Source organism: Manis pentadactyla, chromosome 1, assembly GCF_030020395.1.
Source record: "Manis pentadactyla isolate mManPen7 chromosome 1, mManPen7.hap1, whole genome shotgun sequence".
Lineage (NCBI taxonomy): Eukaryota > Metazoa > Chordata > Mammalia > Pholidota > Manidae > Manis > Manis pentadactyla.
Window position 1 is genome coordinate 204,918,376 of NC_080019.1, and position 20,122 is coordinate 204,938,497.

Genomic DNA, 20,122 nt, shown 5'->3' on the forward strand with positions numbered 1-20,122 from the left:
TTAAAAACTCCCCAGATGATTCTAATGTAGAGCCGAGTTACATATCACTACTGGAGAGTGTGCAGCAATTTCTCAAAGTGTGATCCATGCAGACTGCCTACGTTGAGAATTGCTAGGGTAGCTCTTTGAACTTGCACCCCACCCTTGACCCCAGCCCAGATCTCCCTAAGTACCAGTACCTGCAAATTCAGTGACCTTATGCACACTACCATTTCAGCACTAGCTGCCTAGGGTCTAAGGAAGAGAACACCAGTGCTGGCTTCAAATAGGGCTCACTGCAGCCTATATTTTTCCTATGGAAACTGTGATATTTGTTGAACCATGGTATTTTATTGATTCAGAGGCACCACTGATTATAAAATGCACTTTCAACTTGGACTGAAAAAAAAGAGGAAACATCACCACATTAAATATACACAGTATGACTCTATTGCATCTTACTATGCTGATGCACAGTGACTGTAATGGGGTATGTGGTGGGGACTTGATAATGGGGGGAGTCTAGTAACCACAGTGTTGCTCATGTGACTTTACATTAATGATTCCAAAAAAGAATGAAGTGAGTAGTGGGTGGGTGGGAAGGATGAGGGGGATGAAGGGGCACAAAAATCTCAAAAATATATATATACACACAGTAACTGTAAGAAATCCCTGACTTTATACAAAAACTAAAATAGGAAGAAAAAAGCATTTTAAAATGGAGGAAATATAGGATGCATGTCACATCTGTTTCTCTTGCTGGCCTATGAGCTCTGTGAAGACAGGGGTAGTCTACCATAGTCATCTTCCCATGCCTAGTGTCTGGCAATGTACCTGGTAATCAGCAAATTTTGTTGAATAAATGACAGAATTGGCTCATCTCTCCAGGCCCCAATATATAAAAGCTCCGTCAACCTTTGGGCAGGGATCCTTGGAAGGGGAAAGGTAGGTGACATAGGACCAACAGAGACCTGAAGCTTACATATAAAACTGATAAAGCATCTCAGGTAGTTGCTTTTCCTCCCTTCTGTCCTTTCTCACCTTTATAGGTTCTCCATTCGGTGACATTTTAACACTGGGACTCTTCTGGGTAAGAATGGTAGAGTATGGTTGAAAAGAGGATTTGCTATGAGAAGCAAGGGAACTCCGGGAAAGCCTAGAACTCTCCCCTGAGTTCTTCTGGTCTAGCTGGCCAACGCCACCATCTGGGACATCTTTTTATTTTGTTCTCTGTCATTCACGACAGACAGTATCTGTTAGACAAATTACATTTGTCAAGTAACGATTGCTTCAGCTTCACATTTAAAAAAATTCATCAAAGGCATTTGCAACTCTGTATTCAGCAAGAAAATGGGAAGGGAAAAACTGACATTCTACTTCTGTAACATCTGAAACAGCTTAGAGGAAGAAAATGACCTGCCCCAGGGAAAAAAGCACTGGCTGGAGCTTGGACAGGCCTGCACTCTAATTCTGCAGCTCACTGATTTTCAGACCTTGGAGTTTAAGGCCTAATGTAGGGAGGAAAAAAAAAGATCCTGAGGAAGTTCCTTCCTCACCTACAAACTGAAGGAATTGTATCATGTCATCTCAAAGGATTCCTTCAAGCTCCGGAATTATGGGACATTATAGAACATTAATGAGAAAAAAAGTCCTATACAGGTTATAAGACAACACAGACTATATTAAGGCTCAATCTTACAGGGTGTCTAAAGGCTATTCAGTTTTTATTTAGGAAGTCTGGACAGTATCAATCCAGAAAATGTCCTTCATAGAGAGATTGTGAGTTTCCATTTTCAAAAGTGGGTTCCTATCAAATGCTGTGAGTTACTTAGTCTCACCACCTTTGGCAATTCACTAACCTCTCGAGGCCTTAGTTTTCTCCTCTCTGGGTAACTCTCACCTACACTTAGCAGAGAGCCTGGGAACAAGGCAAGCACTCAACAAATGGTAACTATAACAACAGCATAAATAAACGCTATTGTAGGCATTTCATTCAACTCTTTGTTCAGTTCCATCTATCACCAGTACAGTTATCTACCTTCAGTTTCAAGGTTATCTTTCCTTAGCTTCAGAGAAAAGAAGGGGATAAATTTTAGTGTATCAAACATTCTCTTGGTCTAGATTTTACCATCTGCAAATGTAGAGTTCGGACCAAGTGATATTTAAATTACAGAAATTATAATGTTATATTAGATACTACAAATGAATGCCTAATTTCAAATGGGCATATTTCTGAGACTAAATGCAAAGGCAATGAGGTAGGAAGGTAATAAGAAAAAAAAGGGATCTTTTTTTGAGCAGAAAAGACCAGGAATAAGTTTCTTAGAGCAACCTGACCCAAGACTTGCTTTATAGCAGGAATGCACTACTGAAGAGAAATCTATTACCCACAAAGGGAGGTCAGCTTAAAAATGCTTTAAACTAACTCTCCTACACACATGAGGCATGCAAGAGGACAAAAGGCAAGCATCGGACAGGAAAACGACAGAATCCATCAGACACTAGGCTGAACATCATTTAGCATTTCTTTGATGATTCGAGAGTGATTGCAAAAAACTTTAAATCTTTAAGTGCTTTAGGAACCAAATCAGGAACCTCAACCATTGCAGTAATTAGCATAAATGCTAGGTAACAAGCTTAACTACTTCAGTCAACAGTTTTTTCTGCCAGTCAGAAATAATCATTGGCTAGTTCTGGGTTCTAGAATTGGCTTTGCCACAAAAGCATTGTGTGATCTGGGGCAAATTGCTTCCTTTCAAAATACAAATCAGCAGAAGGAAGCAAAATGTAACTGGGGAAAAAAACTTTGTTTAAAAGGTTTAGGAAATAAATGCTCCTTTCTATTTGGCTTAGAGCACACAATCCATTCAAGTGGTACAGTCATGATCTGGCTGCAGTCCACCCACCTATTTGTTGAAAAAGTATAACATGAGAAAGAAGAGAGCAAAATTGTCAACTTGAGTGTCCTCAGCTGGAGAAATGTCCACACTGATCCCATAAAATTTACTTATCTGAAAAATGGCTGTCTATTACGTAAACACTTGACATAACAGGAAATGCAGAAAGGAGATTACAGTTTTTTAAAGTACAGAAAAAAAATTCAAATATCTAATGCACGGCAAAGTCACAGACGGCTGCCAAGATGCAGGGATCACTCAGTGAAGAAAGCCGCACTAATGGCACGCCAGTGTTGCTCCTTTGCTGGTGCTCTTGTCCAAAGATTTTAAAGCCCTAGAATTATAAGCTAATGCTGTGGAAATTACAAGACATTTCCCAAACATCCACTCTTCAGTAATTGCTCTGAAGAAAGTAAAAGACTCAAGTAAGCTTCCCCTCAAAATTGGCAATGGGACAGCAATATGGGCTGTTGTAAATGTAAACACAAGAACTGGCTGGAAAGATGACTGCTGTAGCAATGCAATGCCACCATGACTGTAAGTGGATTCAACATCTCATTGAGGGAAATAACAACTTAAACAAGGCCCACTTTCAACAGACCCAAGGCTGGTGAGGGTACACTGCTGGCAGGAAGGAAAATGGGCACACTTTGGGGGCAATAGTTCCTATGAGCAGTGGTGTGCTAGGGCTGACTCAATCAGACCTGGGAGAGGCAACTGTCACTCTCTTTCCATTTCTGCATTTTGTGACTTCACATTGGTAGCTTGGAATCTGCCAAGGTGGGAGTTCTGACACCACATAAATTGAAGCCAATACTACAAAATCAAAGTTTTGCCCCACCCTGAAAGTCATCAGTTGTTAAACATAATTAGTACACCACTGATTATAAACCTTTAAATGCCCGAACTCTTTAACCCAGTAGGTCTACATCTAGAAATGTTTTCTAAGGAAATAATTCAAAATAAGCAGGGAGAGGGGAAGAATTTCATGCATAAAGAAGCATCTGATAGTGAAGAAGTATGAGAAAACTAAATGTCAAAAATTTGATAAAATACAGTGTCATATATTCTTAAGATGTTGATATAGAGTATAATTCTATTATGCTAAAATGCTTCAGTAAAGTAGAATGTAGTATATCTCGGTCTTTATAAAGAAGAATAAAGATTAAAAGGAAATATACAAAATGTTTACTTAAAAAAAACTGAAAAAAAAACTGAAGAGTTGAGAAGCTTTGTGAGATTTTTAAAAACAAAAGATGCAGCTGGAAATAAAACTAATGGATGCAATCATGCTTAATGCAGTTCATTTATCTGCCAGTATTCTCAAAACAGCCAAGCATTGTCCAAAGTACAGGTGATGAGCTATTTGTGAGTCCTAATCACTTAGTGGGCCACAACTGGCATTTTCAAAAAGATAAAACAGAATAAAACAGAAAAAGAGTGCACAGCCCTTAGTAATTGCTCTGTGCAAGTTTTCGTTTTAGGTATGTATGTGTGTGTATATACATCTAGAGACACACAAAAATATGATTACTGAGTCACAACCTAGCAGTCGTAACCTATTTTTAACAGAAAAAACACAAAGAAGTTTGATATTGAGCAATCACCTTAACAACCATAAGTCACCCCAGAAATTAGAACAACTGCTGTCACTCCAGAAATGAGAGGAAATCATCAAAGGTGCATTTGATGAGCTTTCAGGTAAAGAAAGCACCATCACTGAACTGGTAAAACCCTCCTGGATGTTCGGGGGCTCTGGAACTGATAAGCCTGCAAATCTCAGGGGGGACTTCTCCTTCAGGCAGACTGTTCCTCACTTCTTCTGGCTTTGTAAAAACCAAAAAAGCAAGAAAGTGTGCCTTTCTTTGGTAAAAGTAAAGTTGGCTGCATGACTCTGGGCCTCAAAATGCCATTTTTATGAAAGAGCTGGACACTGAGGTTAGTCCAAAGAAAAGAATTTTCCTTTGAAAATGGACACTGATAAGATATTTTAAGAAAATACACCGGGAACAATTCCAATGTGGGAGTAAAACTTAATGAAACCTGTTTCTATCTGTCATCTCTTAATTCTCACGATTACCTATAAGGAGGGTGTGATCACTGTATGCTTGTATATGCTAAGGAAACAGACTCAGAGGGCTCTGCTCATGAAGTTGCACTTGGGACCTGAAGTCTGGCCTTCCTACTCCCCCACACGTACTGTAAACTAAGCAGAAAAAAGAGGGTGCTTCTTTGTCTGTCATGGGGAATACTGTGACTGCACAGCCCAAAGGCAGGAGTTCACACTGAAAAGAATGTCTCTTGATGGAAGAAGAGGATAAAAACTTTAGAGGGAACCTTACGACTCAAAGTACACTAGAGAGAAACTGAAATTAAGTGTAAAAGATTGAAGGAGATTAAGACCATAAAAGAAGGAACCACTTCAAGTGAAATGATATACAGGTTTCACAGAAGTCATTTCTTCAGGGTTCTTCTGCTCGAGTCCTACTTTCCCCTGAAGCCTTCTGTGATGTACCAGACCCCACTTATCTCTCTCCTCTCAACATTCACCCATCATGTGCCCATTAAGTGGCTGGCATCACATTCAATGTTGAGCACAGTGCCAGGTGAAGCATGGTGTCTGTGGTATGGTGGCTCACAGGCGAGCTGGGGATGTGAGTAGGCAGATAAGCAGACCAATTACAGCTAAGCTCATTCGGTGCTAGGAGACAGGCTGCTACCAGATCCCTGAAGAGGGCTATGGAACAGTGTGCAGAATCAGCCAGTACTGGGGGGCGATGAACTGGGATTGGGGGTTAGAGTGGGAGGTGAGAAGTCAGCCAGGTGGGCAACAGAAAGGCTTGAGAAGGCAGAGATGGGGGAGGTACAGGGCATTTGGAGGGCAGAGTTGAGCCAGAGCATGGGATGCATCCTAGGGAATATCAGATGAGGTTAGACAGACACAGGAGCCAGGTATGAAGAGGCCTTGAATGCCAAGCCAGGTCGCTATAACTGTCTTGAAGATGACAGGAACTGTGGAAGGGTTTTCGGTAGATGAGTGACACAATAAATTTTACATGTTATAAATGCATTTGCGCAGCAGTGTGAGGGATGGACGGGACACTGAGGACCACAGATAGGGCAGTCCAGCAGGAGACTATGTGACTCCTATGAGGACACCCATGTGCACAGCTTCTGGTGATCCTTTCTAGAACAAGACAGGGCATAGATTAAACAACCAAAGTATCACCTGGATCATTTCATGGGCATTTCTCTTCTGTTACCTGAATTTCTAGTTTTAACTTTCCACAGGTCAAGGTCTCACCTCCTCCTAGAAGGCCTCAGGTCTGGAGAATAGCTATAATCATATTTCACAATTTCTGGCTTCTAAGGAGATGCCCAACATATGTGCTGAGCTTTCCTGAGATACCACCCTAACCAAGGGAAGGACGCTGTGCCCAGCACATGGTTGGTCTCTGGGTCAGGGCACCAGCAAACTTGTCCACAGCCAGGACACTCCAGAGATCTATTCATTCTTTGAAAATTCACTGCTGTTTTCTTGAGGAAGGAAGTGGTTACACACTGAGCACCCGCCATGTGCCGGGCACTTTTTTCACATCATCATGTTTCATCTTCATGGAGCCCTGTAGGAGGTAGTACCACCACCATTTAACAGACGGACTGAGGTAAAGAAAGGTTATACAAACCCCCAAGGTCACAGAGCTCTGTGTGGCAGTGTTGGGTGCAGATCCAGGTCAGTTTGATTTCAAGGGTCCAGCAGAGACTGCCTCTACCCAAATGATGAGAGAATGGCAGGGAAGAAAGGCCGCGGGCTCTGCAATCAGGCCTTGGCTGTGGGGCTTGGAGCCTCATTTCCATCAAACAGAAAATACAGATACTGATAAGTTCTATTTCACAAGGTTATTACGAGATCAAGTATGTGAAAGCCCCTTTTAAACTGTGGAGTGCTCAGCAAATTATCATTATTTTGGTAGAGCTACACTTTGAGTGAGGACCACTTATTTACCACACACAACCTGATCTACAGTTGCTTTCAAGCACAGGCCGTTCACCCTGCCTGTTATCACAAAAGGACCTCACACTAACTTGGACTTCAAATTATTAATGGTTGATCTCATTTCTACTAATTTAGCTACAGTTCTGGAGAAATTTCCTGGGGGGAAAAGAGAATTTTAATAAAAATTCAGTGCTCAGACATTCATTTAAAAAGGGCTCCCTCTGAAAAAGAAAATGCTAATGTAGCTGAGAAAAAAAAATGTACTTAAAAAATGGTACCTTAAGGCAGGCTAAGGAATTATTGGGACATCAGTTAGAACTCTCTCTTTTCTCTGCTCTAATGTATCTACTTGGCTACTGAAATTGCCCCACTTGACTTCATAACTTCATAATACTCACCAATTTTTAAATTTTGGTCTATAATCCCCTGTGTGGCTAAGACAGCTCACTGTATATCTCTTGCTTCTAAAAGACAGAGTACTCCATTCATTCATAATTTTATTGAGGGTCTGAGTCATGTGCTAGACACTATGCAGACACACAGCCATAAGATATGGTCCCTGTCCTCCAGTAGCTCACAGTCTAATATGGCACAAAAAGTAATTTGTATGAAGGAGTGGAGAACAGTAAATGAGGATCAGGAAATAAGGGCAATGAGATCAGAAAGGGACAGACCACAAACGGCCACACCATGAAAAGCCTCACCATGGAGGCAGGATTTCAACAAGGAGTGACAGTGTCTTAGAATTTTCACAGGTGGAATTTGTTTCAGGAAGATGACATAACACAAGGACAGAGAGAGACATAGAAAAATTTATAGACATATTTGATTAGGGAGGTGGTCTGGCAAAACAGACAATCTTAGCTGGAGCCAATGGTTTTTGAGGAAATTCATGGAAAATGAGGCAGGAAAGGTAGGGTGGGGCTAGAAGGAAGACACCATTAACTCTTGATTGGTGAATGATACAGTGAAGGTGAACAGTCTGAGGAAGGTCCTTCTACTGCAGTGCTGTGCAAGGTGGAAGGAACAGGACTCTCAGGGTCCAAGAGTGAGATAACCAGGGCCTGAACTACAATTGGGAATACGACTCTGGGAATAAGCTAAAACAAAGTAAGAGATACAAAATGTATCAGGAAGGAAAACTGAAATAGCTTTATCCCTAACAGGAAGAAAGGACCCCAGAATTACTCAGAGGTATAACAGAGATAGGAAAATCTGGAGGAAAAAGCCCAGAGGAACTGCAGGGGTGGGAGAGGGTGAAGATAAAGAATGTTCTGAAACATGCTTTAGGGGGCTAAAGAAATCTAAATGAGTTTGAGTTTTGCAGTGGTCTATCACAGCATGAACATCAGATTTTTTTATGGGTTTTTACTGGACAATAAAATGATACTCAAAGTTTCTCTGACCTTTGTCCTTTGACCTTGGAAGAAATCACTGTAGTGTTTCAGCAAGGCAACCAGCACTGTGTTCTCATCATATTTGATTAGGAAGTAAGGGAGCGCTGGGACTCCTTCTGTTTGACAAAGATCATCATAAGCACGCTTGAGGGCTTGAATCTGAAAACAGAATACATTGAGTTATGCTCCAGACAATTATATATCTAGCTCTGAGCTAAAAATTAACACACAAGGTACTTTCAAGCCAGAAGACGGGAAATGATTGAACACACCCCTGTCACTCTTTTACAGCAAATGAACATTAAAGTGCCTCAAATAATACACTTGTATGTAACCCTTTCCTCATGTGTGTCTTAGAGGCTCAGGGGGACATGTCATGTCACAGCATGGTGGTTCCCTAAGATGCCAACCACAGAGGTTCAGCGTGGTACCCAAACATGGTCCTGGCAGGACCAAGCATGAATCTACCACTGATGAATTTTGCCTGAACCTTTCCATAATCTTAGCAGCTTTTTTGAAACACACTTCACTTACCATACAATTCGCCCACATAAAGTGCCCAATTCAATGCTGGTTTTAGCACGGCTGCACAACTAAGCCACCCTCACCACTGTAATTTCAGAACACTTTTTTTTGTCCCCCCAAAAGAAACCCCATCCCCACTAGGAGTCAATCCCCATATATAGTCCTTTTCCCCCACTTATATTTCTTGGGAAATTAGTCCCACAAAACCACAACCTCTGATATTTGTCCTCAATGAGATTATTATTATTATTATTTTTTAGTCAGTAAGGGTTTCTCCCTGGCTTTAGAATTCAGGATTTTAGTGGCTGGTACACTTCATGGATTCAAATCATCTCACCATTCAACCTTTGCCTCTGCAATGATCAGAATGCTTTAGCTTAGGGTCTGTGTTCTACTGGCCGGATTATTTTCATTGCTCTTCTCAGGACCATCTCTAATGACCTATAACCTTCCTTACACTGCAGACTAGCTGGGTGTGTATCATTCCTGATGTACAAGTTCCATGATTTGGTATGATTTGGTTTCAAAGACTCTCTTTCCAAAGTATATTGCCTTATGACCCCCACACTGAAAGTGAAGACCACATCTTGGCAAATTCTTGCAGTCTTTCAGAATGATCCTGTAAGTCCTCCCTACTAGCTTAGCATTTTGCCAAATGTCACTGAAAACATGGAAAAGTATTGCTCACTACTTCTTCAAAATGATTTTACAAACATTTGGTAAATAAATCAGTTCCCAGAACCATCTTTGGAGAATTCCACAGTGACAACCTCTTCATCCAGACTAGTGCCTATTTGTCTTTAGGATGATACAGAATAAACAGCTCATGCATGTTAAACTCAATTTTACTTGCATTTTGTTTTATTTGCTTATACCTGTTTTGGTGAAAACCTTTGATCCAAGCCCACTGGCCCCTGAATGAGGGGTATACTCTCTGGAAGGCAGAGAGCAGGGAAGCAAAACCAATAGTAGAAGTGGTACTTCTTTAAATCCTAGAAGGAAGAATGTAAGATATCTTATCAGTATAGCACCATAATTAAGCTGAAGTGCATCTATTAATATAACCATCCCAGAGCCATGTAAGACAGGAAAACTGAAACACACTTGTCAGAAATTCTCATCTCCAACAGAAATGAGGACAGAATACAGAATTTCTGACTTTATCCCAAAATACTCCCCTACACCACACACTAATATATCCTGCTAAACAATATTCTCTATTGGCCACTTGCTAACAGAAAGTGTTCATCAGGCAGTTGACATTATCACCATCAGTATTTAATACTCAAAACCACCCTGGAAGCTAACTATATTTATCCCATTTTACAGACAGAAAACTGAAGCTTAGAGAAGGGCGAAGAACTTGAACAGAACAAAGACACGAAGAGGCCGAGAGAGGAGCAGAATTCTGCTTCCCAAACTCCATCAAGCTTTTGTCCACAGTATCCAATGCACCAACAGGGGTGGGGCGATTGTGGCCTCCCAAAACATTTATCCGCCTCTTCACAATCCAATAAATTAAGACTGTTATTAAAGGATCTGTGCTAATCATAATCTACATATGCTTGAGATAATACAACACTGCTTTCAGAAATGCCTTACTGAGGAAATTCAAGTCAACAGCCATCAAGCACTTACTATGCATAAGGCAAGATGAGACACTCTGACAGTAAGAAGATGAATAAAACCCAGCCAAGTCCTCAGGCAGCTCACAGCGTGGAGCAGAGACAAAGTGAGTGCATGGTTAACTGTATGTACAGCACAAAGGAGGCTCTGAGAACTCAGGAGCATCCACGATGTGGGAGAGTTCATCCTCAGGGGTGTATCCGCTGCTCCCCTCAGGGGAAGCGATGCGGGGTGGTGTCTCGTGCAGCTGGCCTAGACACCATTCCCACTCAGGCTGAATGCTTTTGCCTCAAACTCCCACAGCACTTATGGCCAGAATCGCTCAGTGGTAGGAGCCCACAGTTATGTGGGTACTTGGCAGCTTCCCCACTGGTCTGTTAACACTGACCACTATGCAGTTTACTTGGCTAATTAATATTTCTTCTTTAATCTTGCCAAGAATACAGAGTGGATGGTTGTTTGGCAATTTTGTCTTGAGCTATAATTCATATACCGTACAATTCACCATGCTAAAGTGTACAGCTGAATGGTTTTTTAGTATACTGACAAGGTCATACCACCATTACCACCAATTCCAAAAAGTTTCCATCACGTCAAAAAGAAACCCCAACAGCAGAAACTCCCCATTAGTTTACTACTTAGAAAGCCATTCACAGAAACTCCCCATTCCCACCTCTCCGCAGCCCCAGGAACCACTGGTCAATTTTCTGTCTCTTTGGACTTGCCGATTCTGAACTTTTCATACACATGACATCATACTAGATGACTTCTTAAATTTAAACATATATAAACATGTGTCCAGAAAAGTCCAGTAATTATACTTTCCACAGTCGCTAATTCTGCCACTAATTGATCAACTAAGAACAAATTCCCTTTCGACAATAGCAAAACAAACTACAGAACTGAAGCTAGTGAAGGATGTAGTCCTTTAAGTCCTAAAAACAGCAGAAAGAAAAGCAGAAACACCTTCAGAGATTATTCTCTCTTCTTTGTACTTAAATGATTTGTCAGAAGCGATCTTTAAATCTTTAGTAAAAGGTTAAACAATTCAAGATAAAGGACTTCATAACTTCTAAGAAGCTTTATCAGGTCATCTTCAAAAGTCAAAAGGCTTGAATTTCTTAGAATTCTTTTCAGGATACGAAGGATCTCGATTAAATTAAACATAAAGCCCTTTGTGTTAGAAGATTTTAAAAGATAAGAGATTTTAAATTTTTTTAAAGGTAGGCTAAGAACGCTCAGTATAAAGGGCATCAAAGCCAACACAAACCAACTCTAGGAAATGCCTTGAAATGTTAAGAGCTAATGCTAGTTTTCTCCTTAAATGCAAACTGTTATTAGATTCTACTAACCAGAAGTCTCCATACACAAATGTATTGATATTAAATAGCAAAACCAGAAATCTTTAACTGTCATTAGCTATATCTATCCTAGTTGCAAACCAGTAAAATTCCTCAAATTTACAAACTACCAATGCCAAATTGTATCCAGGAAGCCCATGAAGAAGTTAAGCATTTTCCCATCTCTCTCACTACTACACAGAAAGCATTATAACTTGTTAGAAAATGTGTTCCTTATAGATAGCTGCCCTTTGGTACAGCCTCCAGTTAGATTCCTATCATTCTCTCCTTTGCCTTGGGCAGCAAATCAGAGGCAGCATTCGGAAGAAACGGAGGATTAGTACCTGGTGTCAGGGAAGAGAGGCAAGACTTGCAACTTGGCAAAGAGAAGGAAAAATTGTGGGGAAGAGGGTCACTATCCATAGCCAATGAAGTTGTGGTGAAATAACACACTTACTGAAGTTGGCATCAATATGTTTATATGCCCAAAGAATTTTTTCTGACCAAATAAAAAGAACAGCAAAAAAAAATAAAATAAAATCAGTAGGGCCAATATTGGTCACTGCAGCATTTTTTTAAAATAGTGAATGTTGGAAACAACCTAGATGTACAAGAGTCTCTCAAGCATACACTTGATGGAATATTATAATCAACATAATCATAAAGGGTAAGTTAGTTTCATATGTAGGTATATACATGTATTTTATATGTGGAAATACAGAGATGTACTCACACATACATACATGAATGTGTGTGTGCATGTAGCTGGCATCTCTAAAATCAACCTTACCTTTCCCTATCACTGAAACCAGGTCCCTCCCCCTACTTCCCTAGACAGCAGATATTACCCTAATGTGATTTCTTTTCCTCTTCAAAGCTGCTAGAATTTTCATTTTAATTAGATCTCACTTACACAAAGCCTTTCTTAAAAAACTACAATTGTGTGGACGAGCTATGTAGTGTGATATCTAATCCCACAGCTGCTTGGAGGAAGCCGGGACCCCAGGACATCCCCTTTTCCCTATGCCAGTGCACCCAGCAACTGAGCTCCGCAGGACAGTATTTAACAAAGACATTAGCAACAAGGAACCACTACTTCCTGAACCGGCCTTTATCCTGTCCTGAATGACAAGAGTTGGGCCCCTGTGTTATATAAATCATGCAACTGCTACCAGCATGACCAGCGAGAGTGAATTAATTCTGCATTGGTAGTAAGTGGCAGCACTATGGGGCCACTAATCAAATGAGTGCTTCTTTAACAGCTCTGACTGGAATAACACAGCATCTTCGGAGAGAGGAGCACAGACTGGCCTAGGGGCACATTGGGCAGGGCTCAGGGCATTCAGCTGTCTAACAGCAACCGAGTCCATTTACTTACTGCAAATGTCAAGAGGAAGAATTTATTGAGGAGGACAGGGTTTTCAAGAGCGGCACCTGATTTGATGGATTCCCATATCTGCCAGAAGAAAGAAGAGTGTCAAGACAGGTCATCAGGCATCTCTAAGCTTCTCACTCGCAAGTGAAGCACGGAGCTGAGAAGCGCCAAGCTCTTCTTCCCTACAGCCCAGCACCACTGACCCCAGGCACCACGCAGGTGGTTACTTCTCTCCACCTGCTCACATGGCCTCTCCACCAGCCACACTCCCCGCAGAGGCTGAGCAAAGAGGCAAAACCCAGACATCTCCTCTCAGAGGGTCTCAGCATCAGGCCACTTTCCTGCCTTCATTATTTCCTTCAACAACTATTTAACTGATTGCCTCCTATATACTATGCATATCAGGGTTACAGAAATAAAAGACAGTCCCATCCTTCAGAAAGCTTATAATCTAGTGAGCAAGATGGGCATTAACCTCCGCAGACACTGCTAGGTAGGACGTGCCACCACAGGAGAACGCGGCCTTCCTGGGAGGAGCACCAAACTTGGTTGGGGAGGCAGGAGGGAAAAGGAATCAGGGAGAGGTCCTGGGAGGCAGTGGTTTGAATTATGCCAAGATTTCTTGAAGTCTTATTTGGGATTATCTTTCTATGAGATACGAAGGACAGAGAATGAATTTCAAGTTTACAAACACTCAGAAAGTTCTGTGATGGGAAGCAGAAGCTGGTACTGGTCACAGCTGCTGATTACAGATGTTACAGTAGCTAAGATTAGTTATAAAATTTTGTGTCACTAGGCAAGACAAATGGTTGTACCAATAAGAGCCACTAAAGAGAAGTCCTGTCATTGAAATAAGAGCCTTAGAGAAGCAGGACCACAGAAGAGCAGGTCCCCGCTTCTGATAAACTGAGAGGGGAGGTAAGGGCTGAGCCCGGGGCATTCCTGTGGGGAGCAACCTGATGTTTTTGATAATGGATTAAGCCCTGATCCAACTCTTTGGGGGCCCTTTGAAGTATGCAGCCAAAGTAGGGGCTCGGGAGCAGTCAAGCCTCAGGCCAAGGAAAACCATTGTCTCCTGAGTCACAGGCTGCATCCATCTCGAGGCAACATACGGGACACCTTCCTCAGGATCACAGGTGGTGACTTCCTCCTCTGACCATGGCACCCACATAAAAAAAGACACTCTTGTTTTTTCAGAGTAGTGTGAAGACTCCTTGATTCAGTGGGTTAGAGGGGATGGGATAAACTGTCCCCCACTTTAATTGCTCACACTCATCAGATACAAAAAAGGAAAGGAAAGAGGTTCCAGGCAGAGAGAACATCATGTCCCAAGGACAGAGGAGGGAACAAAAGCAGGTGAAGGAATCTGAACTGCTGTGCTGTGATGGGGCAGAGAAGGTGAGGGCATGAGTGGAAGGTCAGGAAGGCCACAGAGGCCAAGCCACAAGGGGCCCTGTACAGTGGGTGCAGAGTTAATTAGCCCTGAGGGTAAGGGAGAGGCTAGACAACCATCTCTGATAGCAGTGCTTAGGACTGGAAAGCCTCTCCAAGGGTCACAAAGAACAGAGAACTCAAATGCATTCAGACACTGAGGGAGGTCAAGCTGCTTTCAAAATGCTATTGGAGAGCAGCTGCAGAGCTTGACACCCACTGCCCTGCCACTTCCTGCGTGTCCCCAGGCGAGAGCCCAAGTGTCTTCTCCTGACCTTCCCACTAACAAGGAGGAGAGTGGGAAGTGTTCTCTCTGGGGAAATGAGCCAAAGCCTGCAGCTCTCCCCAGGTACCGACTATATGCTAGTTTCTGTGACAGAGCCATACACCCGATCAGAAACACTGAGCCTGCCACGACCACAGAAAATGTGACAGATACATCATCTTTTCCCAGCTAACCTCGTTTGCGGCTTCTTCCAAAAGTAGCTTCTTATCTGCAGCCTTGAAAGCCTCGAGTGTGTTGGTGTTATATAGTGTCCCGACAGCCTGGCAGCAGTGGGCGGGAGTGGGGGCACACCTGGGCACAAGACAAACAAGGTTAAGCAGGCACAGCCCTGACTGAGAGCCAGGCGGGGACAGAGAAAGCTGCACAACCCTGGGAGACAGAGGACCGTGCTTGGAGGGCAAAGAGAAGACTGATGGTTCGAAAAAGATGACTATCATCACTGAGTAGCTAAAAGCTGGTGCATGCTTTCTCCCACTGCCCCCAAATGGAAGTTCATTTTCTATTTTTCATTCTTTCCCATCTTTAATCTGAAAGGAAAACATCAATGGAGCTCCCAGTGTGCCAAGAACTGTACAACAATTCTGTCTCCCAGTTAAAGATTTAAGTGACTTGTCCAGGGTCACATAAAAATAGACAGAGCTGGAATCTGAAGGCAGAACTAGTTGACTCCCAAGGTACTGTACTGTCCACAACCTTCTTACACCCTCCTGGGCTCCGAGGCCCTGCTCCAACCTTTCTCTTCCAGGAAACCATCTCCCCACTTCTCTGCGAAGGGTTGGTACATGAAACAGAAATACTGGTACATGAAATATTTTAGAGTGTTTTCAAGACTGATAGTCATATACACCCAACTGGAGGACAGTAAGCTCCCTGAGGGCAGGGAACGTGTCTCCCTCTCCTAGGCTCCCCAGACCTAGCCCAGCCCACACAGGCTCTGCACAGAGCCACTGCGGAGCAAAGCCTTGGGGGCATCTGAGTTGCACAGACAAATGTGCTTCCCTGAGCTCCCTGCCAATCTGCCACGCCCTGCGGACCACACTCCTCACAGCCCCTACAGCCTCATGGTCTTCAGAGAAACCAAAGTAGGAGAGGAGAGGAGCTGATTCTGAATATAAGCTCTGATGTGGAAAAATTTGGTCTCCTCTCTGAAATGATTAACTTGTGTTTTGGAGGTTACAGATGCTAAAAGGAAATATTTCATTAGTAGCCTACTGTTGTTACAACTACTGAGGAGGGAATGCATTTTTACTGACTACACTGATGGTGGCTGGATGGTTTAAAAGCCTGTGGCTCTTCATTCAGAATCTGCATAAAACTGGGTTCAGAGGAGCCACCAGAAGAAGAAATCTAACTCTAGAAGAGGTGTGGAGGGGTGTGACGGGTGACAAGGACTCTGTCATATGCTGTCTGTAAGGCTCGAATGCCAAGTCCTGGGGAAGCAGCAGCCTTCAGCGACCAGAGCCTGCCCTTGGCAGCTGCTGACTCAGCAAACTATAGGCTGTCGCTCTGCTACTCTCGTCAAGAGCTTTCCATCCAGGTGAGATGAGGACATCAGAACGAGCTCTGAGGAGCAGGAGAAATCACAAAGGGGCAAGGTTTAGCCCAGCAGGAAGAAGGAAGCAGAGCAGTTGGTGAACTAGGTGTCCTCCATTCAGACTGGCTATATGAAATTCCTGCTGAAACGGAAGGATGCTCTGATCTAATCTGGATACAAGTGCAAGAGGAGGAAGGGACCTTTCTTCCTAAGTACCCAAATGTCCCAGATGTGTGAATGCCATGCCAAAGCCTCGTTCTAAGAGCGGAAGAAACTACATCACAAGAATTCAAGTGACTGCCAGGACGGCTAGGCTCCCAGAACATCAGCACTCACATGGGTTAACTCGTGAGGACAAGCTGAAGTTTCAAAGGAGAAGCATTTTTCATGCCTTAAGTTCCACCAGGGGAGGTGGCCAGGGAGTTAATTAATTTAATTTAATTAACAAATTAAAGTGATCATGGAGATTAAGTCATTCTACCAGTTTCTGCAGATTCAAGTTACACTTGCTCCACAAGGAGGTGGCTCAGATGAGGAGTGGGAAGAGCATTAGACTCAGAAACAGATTTAATACAAATTCTGATCCTGGACATGTACTAGTTTAATTTCCTACAATTCCACTTATATGAAATGTCCAGAATTGGCAAATCCAAAAGCAGAAAGTAGATTCACTGTTGCCTGGGGCTGGGAGGACAGAGAAGGGAAGAATGCAGAGGAATAAAGAGTGATTGCTCACCAGGTCCATTCACTGTTTTGGCCCTTTGTTCTTCTTACACACTAGTTTTTTCCTCTCTTCTGGCTTCATGACCTCCTCCTCCTCTCCATGGATGACCCTTCCTCCTCAACTCCAGTGCCTCTTAAACATTTCTACTGGATACTGTCATCTCAAACTCAGCATGTTCTAAACCACACTTAGGTCCTCCTACAACTGTATCCCCCTCCTGGTTTCTCTGTTTCTGTGGAAGGTAACAAAATATTCCCAGCTATTCAGACTGCAACCTCAGAAACACATTTTACTTTTCTCTCACCCTTGCTTCTTAAATTTAGCCACATGTGACCTTGGACAAGCCATCTGACCTTCTGACCCATGGTTTCCTCATTTTGAAAAGAGAAAAATCACACCTGGAAAGTCGGAAAGGCTTCTGTATGTGAAAATGTCCCTAATTAAGTCAATATATGTCTGTTTTCCCTCCAGCAACTCCCCATGGCCCCCAACAAGGAAAAAAAAACCTCTTTGAAGATGTTTGTCATATTTCTTTGAATATCCCCATAATGCTTTGCACAGTGGATTGTATACAGAAGTGGCTTAATAAACATTTACAGATGTCCACGGTTAAGGAACTAAAGGAGTAAGTCAAGAGATGCCAATAAAGGATCACAAAATATTCACTACAATCAAAAGAAGGTGGGATGTTATCCAAGTGTCAATCAATCTGGATGGTACCTGGCACCTAAGAGGCTCAGACAAACATCCGCTTGGACAGTCCTAAGCATCTAGCATTTGTCTCTGTGCTACAGGGGATACAAGAGAGTCATGAGGAGCAGGCCCTGCTCACGGGGAGCTCTCCTAGGTCCATGTACGGTCCACCTACGTGGGTGGAAGGTAACAAAATATTCCCACAAAATCCTCAATCCTCACAAAAACGAACAGCATTCTTCACTTTAGATTTTGAGCAAAAAATACTCACATGTCAAAAGCACTGTACTCCAATGTTAAACGAGCTGGCAGCCCAGCAGAATCACCTGGACAGAAGCATTATCACATTTTCAATTATAAGTTGGTAATAGCTGTATTCTTAACAAAAACGTTTGCAAATAATTTTGTTCTCTTTGGTGAGTCCAAAGCACCCCATCCAATTCCTGGTTATCCATACTCAACAGGGACTTAGCAGAAGATGACAGAGGTCTTGCAAATGTGAGGCTGTGTCAAGAATATTTTTTAAAAAGGTTCATGGAAAATATTATTTCCAATCTCCTCCCCCCAGCAATACTAAATAATCACTATTAATTCTTTGCATTAATAACTTGGGTTTCACTACACTCTTTCTTTTCCCCACAACAGAGGAAAGAAGTAAAAATGAATGAATGTGGGTCAAAAGTCAGGAAGCAAAAAAGAAACCAATGTAGATCATTAATTAGAAAAGCCCAGGGCATCCCTTTCTAAAGCCAAGTTGACCCTATAGTCAAGGGCAGAGAAGAGGAGAGAAGGTGAAGGAAGACAGAATTTACAGTCACCTACCATTGTAGTAATAACCCTTAATGTCCTTAGAAGCTTCATCCAGACGATACTCATTCAGCTTCTTCTGAGTCAGCTCATGCCAGAATCCAACATCCAGGGCACTGATAAAGGGGGCAAACTGTAATTTGGACAGTCCAGGATCCCCCGTGGCTGCTGCCATTATTTGTTGCTACTTAAAAAGCAAAACAGCACAAAACATGGTAAGAAAGAACATTTGTAGTGATGCTTACTCAAGACAAATGACAAACAAAAAGTAATGAAGGGTATAAAGACACGACATTGAAAATCATCCCAAGTCATTTGTCTGTGTTGCCAAGTTTAGCCTCCTGACAGCACAATTGATTCTGCTAAGTAAGAGCCTTCTGAGGTCTTTCTGGCCTTCACTTTCATGCATCTTCTTTTCTTGTTAAAGTTGGTCTGACTGATGAGCTACTGCTGGTCCTTCTTCAGTGTCAGAAGTTTCTTCCATTCTGTGTGATCCTTGACAACTTCTCAAGTACAAAACCCAAAGGCCAGCCAGTCAGAAACACACAATGCAAAGTGCTAGAGTTCTCAATGAGGGCCGTGCTTGAGACCCCACACTGAGGAGAATGAAGTTTCTGTTCGCCTAACCACAGTATCTGAACGTCTTTGAAATCTCATCTTTTATCTTTTGAGTGCATGGAAGATCTGCATTTTACTCTACTGTATATATTTTAGTACTTCGTTCTATTCTCTCCCTCAAATCATCAAATAAATTTGGCCCTCCTGGCAATCGAGCATGTGTACACTGTAACTCCCTCCATCCCCTGCACAGTCAGGCACACATACCCCAGCTGGTGGAGCACAAGACTAGAGGAACTGGGCAGCCCCCAAAAAGCACAAGTGTTGGGGGAGCTCATTGAGAAGACGTGACTGCCAGTGGACTTGAGATGGATGGGGCCATTGGAGGCTCCTCGCCCCCTCCCCGTCCTGGGAGTGTGGGCTCTGCTTGCTTTCCCTGCTCCCGGAGGCTGCCCCAAGGACGCGGTCCTGAGAAAGTGATGTGGTGTTGAGACCATCTGGACAGTACACAGGACTGAACCCAGTGAAGACTCCATAAACTGTTACATAAAAACTATATAAACTGTTAAGATTTGGCGGGCAGGTGTGGCAGATCTCCTTGTCACTACATGTAAATTCCCTTGCTTATTAAGCCTGCTAATCTGGAGTGACCTGCCCTTATTTGGTCTCTCCCTGCCCCTTGAGTATGGGGTGCTGGTTTCAGACAACATTTCAAAAGCTCCTGAGGGGCTTGTGAACCAGCAACACACTGACAGAGGTCACATCACTTTCCATCTTATCCAACTGCCCCATGACCAGACAGATTAATATTTCTGTGGCAGAATGTGTGAATAGTCACATTCAATGGATACATAAAAAAAGACAGTTCCCGTCTATTCAGAGAGGTTTTTGAATGAGTTTTGTGCAAGATTATTAAACAGCTTTCAGTTTCCCAAACTTGTTAGATTTTAGAG

General features: G+C 42.7%; 1 protein-coding gene across 6 annotated transcripts in view; it reads right to left on the reverse strand.

Moving 5' to 3' along the window:
• The window catches only part of ATG7 (autophagy related 7), a 241,262-nt gene that overhangs the window by 206,069 nt on the left and 15,071 nt on the right, over positions 1–20,122 (reverse strand). For all 6 annotated transcript variants that reach the window (XM_057506593.1, XM_057506592.1, XM_057506587.1 and 3 more), the window contains exons 2-7: positions 18,627–18,798; positions 18,076–18,130; positions 15,027–15,144; positions 13,140–13,217; positions 9,671–9,787; positions 8,280–8,429 (exon numbers count right to left, since the gene is read on the reverse strand). In XM_057506593.1, the coding sequence (XP_057362576.1) occupies positions 8,280–8,429; positions 9,671–9,787; positions 13,140–13,217; positions 15,027–15,144; positions 18,076–18,130; positions 18,627–18,786 (678 nt within the window). In that variant the 5' untranslated portion in view covers positions 18,787–18,798. The remainder of the gene's footprint in view (positions 1–8,279; positions 8,430–9,670; positions 9,788–13,139; positions 13,218–15,026; positions 15,145–18,075; positions 18,131–18,626; positions 18,799–20,122) is intronic.